The sequence below is a fragment of the Bombina bombina genome, chromosome 3, assembly GCF_027579735.1.
Source record: "Bombina bombina isolate aBomBom1 chromosome 3, aBomBom1.pri, whole genome shotgun sequence".
NCBI lineage: Eukaryota > Metazoa > Chordata > Amphibia > Anura > Bombinatoridae > Bombina > Bombina bombina.
Genome location: NC_069501.1, coordinates 962,526,586 through 962,536,730, shown reverse-complemented (window position 1 = coordinate 962,536,730; position 10,145 = coordinate 962,526,586). Strand labels below are relative to the sequence as shown.

At 42.5% G+C, this 10,145-nt stretch overlaps 1 protein-coding gene across 1 annotated transcript; it reads right to left on the bottom strand.

The window, feature by feature from the left end:
• Positions 1 to 4,556: 4,556 nt before the first annotated feature.
• Positions 4,557 to 8,414, bottom strand: LOC128652567 (uncharacterized). Its single transcript, XM_053705498.1, has 2 exons — positions 6,908 to 8,414; positions 4,557 to 6,841 (listed from the first exon to the last, which is right to left on the bottom strand). The coding sequence occupies exons 1-2, from the start codon at positions 8,412 to 8,414 to the stop codon at positions 4,557 to 4,559; spliced, it is 3,792 nt and encodes a 1,263-aa protein (XP_053561473.1).
• Positions 8,415 to 10,145: the final 1,731 nt, after the last annotated feature.

Below are 10,145 nucleotides of genomic sequence, written 5' to 3'. Positions count from 1 at the left end.
CCGTGGTTCTTCAACCTGGCTTATGTGTTTCCACCGTTTCCTCTGCTCCTTCGACTGATTGCCAAAATCAAACAGGAGAGAGCATCGGTGATCTTGATCGCGCCTGCGTGGCCATGCAGGACCTGGTATGCAGACCTGGTGGACATGTCATCCTTTCCACCTTGGCCTCTGCCTCTGAGACAAGACCTTCTACTACAAGGTCCTTTCAGTCATCCAAATCTAATTTCTCTGAGACTGACTGCCTGGAGATTGAACGCTTGATTTTATCAAGGCGTGGCTTCTCCGAGTCAGTCATTGATACCTTAATACAGGCATGAAAGCCTGTAACCAGGAAAATCTACCATAAGATATGGCACAAATATCTTCATTGATGTGAATCCAAGAATTACTCATGGAGTAAGGTTAGGATTCCTAGGATATTGTCCTTTCTCCAAGAGGGTTTGGATAAAGGATTATCAGCTAGTTCTTTAAAGGGACAGATTTCTGCTCTGGCTATCCTTTTGCACAAGCGTCTGGCAGAGGTTCCAGACGTCCAGGCATTTTGTCACGCTTTGGTTAGAATTAAGCCTGTGTTTAAACCTGTTGCTCCTCCATGGAGCTTAAACTTGGTTCTTAAGGTTCTTCAAGGAGTTCCGTTTGAACCCCTTCATTCCATTGATATCAAACTTTTATCTTGGAAAGTTCTGTTTTTGATGGCTATTTCCTCGGCTCGTAGAGTTATCAGCTTTACAATGTGATTCTCCTTATCTGATTTTCCATACAGATAAAGTAGTTCTGCGTACACAACCTGGGTTTTTACCTAAGGTAGTTTCCAACAAGAATATCAATCAAGAGATTGTTGTTCCATCATTGTGTCCTAATCCTTCTTCAAAAAGGAACGTCTTTTACATAATTTGGACGTAGTCCGTGCTTTAAAGTTTTACTTACAAGCGACTAAAGATTTTCGTCAAACATCTTCCCTGTTTGTTGTTTACTCTGGACAGAGGAGAGGTCAAAAGGCTTCGGCAACCTCTCTTTCTTTTTGGCTTCAGAGCGTAATATGCTTAGCCTATGAGACTGCTGGACAGCAGCCCCCTGAAAGGATTACAGCTCATTCTACTAGAGCTGTGGCTTCCACCTGGGCCTTTAAAGATGAGTCTTCTGTTGAACAGATTTGCAAAGCGGCGACTTGGTCTTCGCTTCATACCTTTTCAAAATTTTACAAATTTGATACTTTTGCTTCTTCGGAGGCTATTTTTGGGAGAAAGGTTCTACAGGCAGTGGTCCCTTCCGTTTAAGTACCTGCCTTGTCCCTCCCTTCATCCGTGTACTTTAGCTTTGGTATTGGTATCCCACAAGTAATGGATGATCCGTGGACTGGATACACCTAAAAAGAGAAAACATAATTTATGCTTACCTGATAAATTTATTTCTCTTGTGGTGTATCCAGTTCACGGCCCGCCCTGTCCTTTTAAGGCAGGTCTAAATTTTAAACTACAGTCACCACTGCACACTATGGTTTCTCCTTTCTCGGCTAGTTTCGGTCGAATGACTGGATATGGCAGTTAGGGGAGGAGCTATATAGCAGCTCTGCTGTGGGTGATCCTCTTGCAACTTCCTGTTGGGAAGGAGAATATCCCACAAGTAATGGATGATCCGTGGACTGGATACACCACAAGAGAAATAAATTTATCAGGTAAGCATAAATTATGTTATTAACCCCTTATCTGCCGCCCCCGACATTGCCGCCACCTACCTACATTTATTAACCCCTAATCTGCCGCCCCCAATGTCGCCGCCACTATACTAAATTTATGAACCCCTAAACCTAACTCTAACCCTAACACCACCTAACAAATATAATTAAAAGAAATCTAAATAAAAATTCCTATCATTAACTTAATAATTCCTATTTAAAACTAAATACCTATAAAATAAACCCTAATAGTTACATTGTATCTAGCTTAGGGTTTATTTTTATTGTACAGGCAAGTTTGTATTTATTTTAACTAGGTAGAATAGTTACTAAATAGTTATTAACTATTTACTTACTACCTAGCTAAAACAAATACAAATTTACCTGTAAAATAAAACTTAACCTGTCTTACACTAACACCTAACCTTACACTACAATTAAATTACCTAAATTAAATACAAATACCTAAATAACAAAAAATCACTAAATTACACAAAATAAAAAAACAAATTACAAGATATTTAAACTAATTACACCTAATCTAATAGCCCTATCAAAATAAAAAAGCCCCCCAAAATAAAAAAAAACCCTAGCCTAAACTAAACTACCAATAGCCCTTAAAAGGGCCTTTTGTGGGGCATTGCCCCAAAGAAATCAGCTTTTACCTGTAAAAAAATACAAACAACCCCCCCAACAGTAAAAACCCACCACCCACACAACCAACCCCCCCAAATAAAACCCTAACTAAATAAACCTAAGCTCCCTGTAAGGTGTATAATCCAACGGGGGGGTGTCAGCGCAGACCAAAGCCTGCGGCCTACGGTACCACGAGAGGCAGATGCAGATTTATCTGATAAGGAGCTCCCTGAACAGATTCAGACCATGCAGCATTATGATCCAAAGCTATTCATGTTTATTGAACAGTGTAATCATGTCTTATAGCGTACAGAGACAGCACATAGGGTTAAGGGGATGACACGTTTGGACCGCGTCATTTTACACAGTTATACAGAGCAGAAATACATGGAAAAGCTAGAACATGAGTTTCTCATAACAATATTTACAGAGTCATAACAAACTACCATCTGCAGAGACAACCAAGTGTCTAAAGCCTCTTGTTTACATTATCTTATGCTATCTTACTTCTAGGCGTTAGGCCAGGGTACATTGGCAAGGCCGAATAGCTAAAGAAACTCATAACATGCATAATATTCTCACTGCATAATAACCCAGTATAATAAAGTCTATTCATTCTAAAATGGCTGCGAGGAACAAGATGGCTGCGAAGAACAAGATGGCTGCCATCAGGTTCATATTACCCCTAACATACCACCCTTTTATTCTAACAGAATAACATAAAAACTAAAACAACTTAACGAATATAAAGAACCTTATAGCGAGATGGCTGAGCGGTGACATTATGGAAAAAGGAATGGTGAGGGTTAGCATGAGTACTGGTAAGCTTATTAATCAAACACACAGTAAGCTTATATATGAAAAAGAAAGCAAGAAACAGAAAAAAAAAGAAATGCAAAACCCATTAAAATTTTCATACCAAGAGCTCCTAGCCAGGAACTCAGACCAAAGGTCCAATCTATACCATCAAAGAGACCTGTTGGCTGCTTACGTATGTGTGATTGAATGTCATGCAAAGTGTCAAGATCATGGTGTATTCTACCAGTGTTGTTCCAGATAAAAACACAGCAAGAAGAACCTATGCGCTTACATACTCCTCCTTCTGCTGCTAGCAAATAATCTAAAGCCATACGATTCTGGAGAGCAGTCTGAGCGATCTGCTCTTGTCGCATAGTTAAGGACTCTATGGCATCTGCAGTGGAATTAAAAGCTGCATCTACCAGTGTAGCAAACAAATTAAGCTTATAATATAATCGCATGACAGCTGCAGTAGGAAACCAAGATGCAGTAGCTATCTCGGCAGTACTAGTCTTAACTGTAAAATCAGAAGCTCTACGTTTTCGCAGTTTAGCATTAGGGAGTGTGTCATGAATACTTAATGCTGGGAATATGTAACCCAAATAACAAGGTGAGAGATGGCTACATGGTATAATTTTAACTGCCCATCTTTCACAAAGCCAATAATAACCATAAGGTAACTTAATAACTGAAGGACATGAGGGAAATCTTTTCCTCTTAGCTTCTGGAGAAGCACCTTTCTGTTTACCTATATTTCTGTTGTTACGCCAGAACCAATTACGAATTGTGTTGTGTGGTTCAGTGTACTTAGCAGTAAAATTACGAATATACTCAAAAGAAAGATAAGATCCATCCCATATATTTGACAGTGTAGCATTAACTGGTGTGGCTGCATTGTAGATTAAGGCAACTGTAATAGGCATTTGACTAAGTGTACTGGGGTGAAAACTAGTACCATTAAGATTATGGGACATAATAACACCATGGTTTACACAATTGACTAAGTGTACCCTATCCTTTTCAAAACCTTTATCAGTGTTAACTATTGGTGTAAAATTCCACATAGTATCATCATTTATCATTTGTGTCAAATTGTGTGCGGTAATAGGAAAACCCACAAATGGATAACCCCACTTCCCCCCATGAGGGACATAGCCACAAACCCAACAAGAATCAGTCTGATTAGTCACTTTGTATAAGTTCGTGGCAGCTTTAACAAAAGCATTGTCAGTTTCCCATGCCGACATATGCAACTCTCTGACATCACGGGTGAGAGGGATGGATAAGGGATTAGTGACATTGTCAATTACACTTTTATTATCATTGTGCCGGGGCGCACCAGGACTAGGGAATGGCCTGAGTTTGTGCAGGGGCGCACCAGGATTGAAGATTAGGATCAGGATGACAATCACAGATGCGAAGAACACTGCTGGCAGGAGGTACCACACTATTCGATACTCGATGGAATCATGGAGCGGCCAGGGTTGACGTCGTCTGGGGCCCTCTTGATCCGGTTCGCGTGGATCCATACTGGAGCTTCCTCTGTAAGGACAGCGGTTCTCGTCACAGCGATCACTGTAGTTGGAAGGCCAAAAGGAGGATCCAGCGACTTATTCTTGTGGAGCTGCTTCACCAAGACAGTATCTCCAGGCTTGAACGGGTGTGTCGGGATACCTGTAGGCTGAGGAAGAGTAGAAGAAACATCACCATAGATGCCATTCAATGTTTCAATCAGATTAGTTACATATTCTTCCCTTACAACATTGATATCTCCCCTTACCACAGGAGAACCTTTTAGTTTACACCATGGGGTTGGAAAAGGTCTGCCCATCAGAATTTCAAAAGGTGAATAACCCGTAGTGGTGCTAGGGGTCATTCTGATTTCTGCCAATACTGCAGGTAAATGTTCAAGCCAATTAGTAAATGTACCACCAGTTCCCTTCCTGAACTTATCTTTAATGGTTCTATTCATGCGCTCTACCTGTCCTGATGACTGTGGGTGATAAGGAATATGAAACTTCCAGTCAATGGACAACATAGTACAAATCATTTGTGTAATCTGTGAAGTGAAAGGAGTACCTCTGTCACTGTTTATCTGTAATGGACAACCAAAACGAGGAATAATTTCCTTGCACAATATCTTTGCTACAGTACGTGCATTCTCTTGAGTGGTTGGAAAGGCCTCAACCCACTTACTGAATTGATCAACAATGACTAAAAGATACTTGTATCCACCTCGCGCAGTGGGCATGTGTGTGAAATCAATTTGCAATACCTGCATAGGACCATCAGGGGGTGGTAAATGCTCAAGTTTACCATGTACAAGGCCTCCAGGATTATTTCTGGCACAAGTTAGACATCTGTCCAGTTGTCTATCAATCATGCGCAACAGATCTTTAATGACATACTTGGATGTCATCAGATTCTTGGTCTGTTGTTTACTTATGTGGCCAAAACCATGAAAATGACTAATAAACAATGGTGCGGCAATTTGTGGTATCCCTACTCTCCCCTCCTCGTCTGACCACAGGCCATCTTGGCCTTTGGTCAGACCAGCAGAGATCCAAGTCTGTAAATCAGTTTCAGTTGCGCCAAACTGTAGGTGCGCCACATCCACATCAGATGCTAAGGCAGGAATCATTACCATGTGTAACTGTTCCTGTGTAGTAGTGCTGAGATAGTCAGGGTGCGGTGGACCCCGAAACGCAGCCTCCTTAGCAATGGTGTCTGCAAAATCATTGCCAAGTCTAACGTCAGTGGAGTCAGTACTGTGGCCTTTACATTTAACAATTGCTAGCTTATGTGGTAATTTAATTGCATCTAAGAGTTCCTGTACCAGTGTAGAATGTGAGATACTCTTACCATCAGCTGCAACAAAACCTCTGTTCTGCCAAATCACTCCAAAATCATGCACAACTCCAAACGCATACCTTGAGTCAGTGTAAATGGTCACATCTTTCATCGCAAACGCTCTACATGCCTGAGCTAGGGCTACCAATTCAGCTGCTTGGGCTGACACAAAAGGCAGAGAACCAGCAGTAACCACTGTGTCGGGTAACTGTACCACAGCAAAGCCTGTAAGATAAACACCATCAGCAGGTTTAGAACATGACCCATCAACAAAAACAACTTCTCCCTCCTCTAGTGGAGTTGTTTGCAAGTCAAGACGTGGTGACGTCTCTGTGTGTACAGTGTCTATGCAATTGTGGGCCTCAGGGTGTTCTAAAGGACATTTAGAAATCAATGCATGTAATAAAGGTGCTGGGCCTCCTGTGGGTGCAATGTATTTGATAGTGAGGTTTGCAGTGGATGTGAGAATTGTTTCATAGCCTGACCTTCTCTGTGCAGTCATGTGCTGTGTAGTGAGATTATTTAACACTTGCAAGACTTGATGTGATGTATGCAATATCAGAGAATGTGACAGTACCAATGTTTGTGCCGCTTCCACCATCATAGCGCATGCTGCTGTAGCTCTTAAGCATGCTGGCATACCCTGTACCACCATTGGCAATAATTTTGAATAAAAAGCTACCGCTCTGTACCCATGACCGTGTTCCTGAGCAAGGACCCCTGCTGCTGTACCTCCCCCTTCTGTGCAATACAGGTGAAATGGTAGGTTATAGTTGGGTAAACCTAGGGCTGGAGCGGAACAGAGAGCCTGCTTGAGGGTGTTGTAGGCCTTATCAAGAGCCTGTGTCCAGTGGATTTGTTCTGGTTCATGCTGACCTGTAACTGAACGCAAAATATGATCATAATATGAACAGTCTGGTATCCATTGTCTGCAGTAAGTAACCATACCCAGAAAAGATAACATAGCAGTCTTTGTTTGTGGTCGAGGAATAACCATGAGAGCCTTAACTCTTTCAGGGGATAACAGTCTCTTGCCTGCTGAAAGAAGAAAACCCAGGTATGTTACTTGTGGAAGACAAAATTGCATTTTTCTCAAAGTCACTTTGTGCCCTGCATCACCTAAGTGCTGAAGCAAATGGAGAGAGTCAGTTTTACAAGTCTGTTCATCAACACTGCACAACAACAAATCATCCACATACTGTATCAAAGTGGAACCTTCAGGAGGTGTCCAGGATTCTAGGGTCTTACGAACTACAGCTGAGTATGCGGCAGGGGAATCAATAAAGCCCATTGGTAAACGATTAAACGTATATTGATTCCCTAAATACGTAAAACCAAACAACGGTTGAGTGTCGGGATGCACAGGGATGCTAAAGAATGCACTGCAGAGATCAATGACTGTAAAGCAAGTTGCAGTACTTGGGATGGCTGTTAAAATAGCATTAACCTCTGGCACTATCGGTGCAAGTGGCTGCACCAGAGCATTTACTGCTCGCAAGTCTTGTGTAAATCTGTATTCTGTACCTCCAGGTTTAGGAACAGGATTGATAGGTGTATTGTATGGTGACAGTGTGCGTCTAATAACATCCTTATTCAATAGGTCCTTGATTACAGGAGCTATTCCCTGTTCCTTTTCCTTAGACAAAGGGTACTGCTTAATGTATACAGGTTTAGCACCTGGTTTGAGAGTGGCTTTATATGGTGTGCATGAAATGAAACCTGGATCATTAAATCCAGTGGCCCATAAACTCTGTTTTAACTCATCAAGTGCCTCTGGCACGTCATTAGTGACATGTGAAGCATGTGTGAATGCATCTGGCTCTAATTGTACAGGTATAACCTTAGGATCTTTTACAATATTCCTGCCATATTTCCATGTCCACAAATGTTCTGGTGTTTGCACATAAACTGTATCTGGTGTAAGTACAACTGCATTAACTGGTGCTTTCCACATCTCTTTCTCAACATGGTCAGTAATCCAAGGTCTGTAAAAAGCTTGTGTCACAACTTTGTCAGGGTGTGAGGCATACTCAAACACATTCTCAAGAGTCTGTAAACTGAGTTTATCAAGGTACAACTGTTTAGTAAGGGCAGGTTCAGGATCAGCTGCATACAGCAACGGAACTGAATCCCAGGGAGTGTCAACATGCAATCCTCCCTTGCAATCAATATTAACAGACATTTGCATCTTAGCCATTAAATCCCTTCCAAGCAAATTAACAGGACTATTGGGTATTATGCGAAAAGCATAAACAAATCTGTTTGAAGGGCTGTCATTTGGATACACCTCCAAAGGAGGCGTCCTGGGACACGAAATTGGGACTCCTGTAATGCCAACAGATTTTTCACATGTATTAGTCACTGGCCCATTGTATTCTCTAGCAGAAATGCTAGATTTAGTTGCTCCGGTATCTACCAAAAAATCATGTGGGACACCTTGCACAACTAAAGACATTAAGGGTAAATCTTGCCAATGATACGACAACTGAGCAGTATAACATGTGAGCAGTCCCTTCTGCTGGCAATCCTAGCGGGTACTATTCTGATTCTGGGAAGGAGACTGAGTCCAGGGAATCTGATACCTAGGAGTGTTGCTGGGATTCTGGGAGGAATTATTATTCCCACCATACTGATCATTTCTATCCCTTCTAGGCTGTGGGCAGTCCTGCTGCCAATGATCATAAGACCCACAATTCCAGCAAGATCTGTCTGTGGAGTTATGTGCCTCTTGTCTCCTATCACCGTTCCACTGAAATCTGTCTCTTCCCCTTCCTCGAAAGCTTCTATTCTGCCCTCTATTCTGATTTCTTCCTCTCCTGTTACCTGACGCATTAAACATACTCTCCTGACCTTTCTCATTATACACACGAAAAACATCTGCTGCATCTTTCTCTCTTATAGCCTTTTCAAATTCTTCCACTTTCATTGCATGAATACCTGAAATTGTCTGTCTCACCAATTGCGCAGTTTGCGAATGCATATTATTCAACAAGTGTTGCACATACAGTTGTGCCAACTCTCCTTGCGTACCCAAACAACATTCCTGTCGCCAACAATCACCAAACCTCTTCAGAAAATCAGACACCTGTTCACCCTTCTTTTGCTTACATGCACCAGCTTTCGTAATATCCTTACGATCACCATGCTGACTTTTAAAGAATTTCTCAACATCCTCCCACATTACACTCACAACAGCCGCATCTCTCCACACATAATCATCATTCACTGGAACATCATACTTAGTATCCAGGAACTTGCACACTTCAGTAAAATTCACATCTGTGTATTTAGTGATCACATTCAACAAAAACCTGTAGTCTGGACCACCCAGACACATATCTCTAGTCACCCGTCTAAGATAAGTTATTGCTCCCATCGGATGCTTTACAGGATCAGGACATTTTAATGCCCAATCCATCAAGCGGTCTGTGTCGGGAGGACGAATCATCGTCTGGTCCCCGATTATAAAAAACGGTGCTTCTATGTTCACATCATCCTCTAAATCAGTGTCTGCTCCCTGCGTGTGTGATCTCGTATGCTTCCCTATAGGACTGGGACCTGTGACAGCTGCAGTTTTCACAGCTTTCGCTTTTACAGATTTAGATGTCTTTGCAGCGCTCTGCAACCCCCCTTCTCTGCCCACACTGTTAGGGAATGTGAGAGCTAATTTCTTTACACTACCAGGAGCCCGACATTCCACTCTCTCCCCCTCCCCTTCAGACATTCCTGCATCTGTACTGCTCTGAAGAGAACCAGTTAACCCTTTTCTAGCACTTAAAGTGGCAACAGCAGCGTCTTCCAGCTGCTCTATTTCCTTAACGCTGTGTGCTTTCTTAAGCACAGACAACGAAGGGTACAGTGCAGATGGATGAGGCGGGGGAAGTGTCGGGGCAGGTGGGGGCAATGCCGGTGCCGTGGGCACGGCGGCTGATGGTATGGGCACAGCCGCTGATGCCGTGGGCACAGCCAGATATGGTGGAGGCAGGATATTGCATTCAGTCCAAAACACAGACAGCTTTATCCAAACCTCTCCACATTCCTTCATGTATTTCTTATCCCATTTAGGATCGCCCTCTGGTCCCTGATAAGCAGGATCCTTTAAACACATCCCTCTTATCATAGTTACATGCGGTTCACAGAGGGAGCCTATACGGGGGAACGGATTTTGCTCCTGAGGGAACAAGGA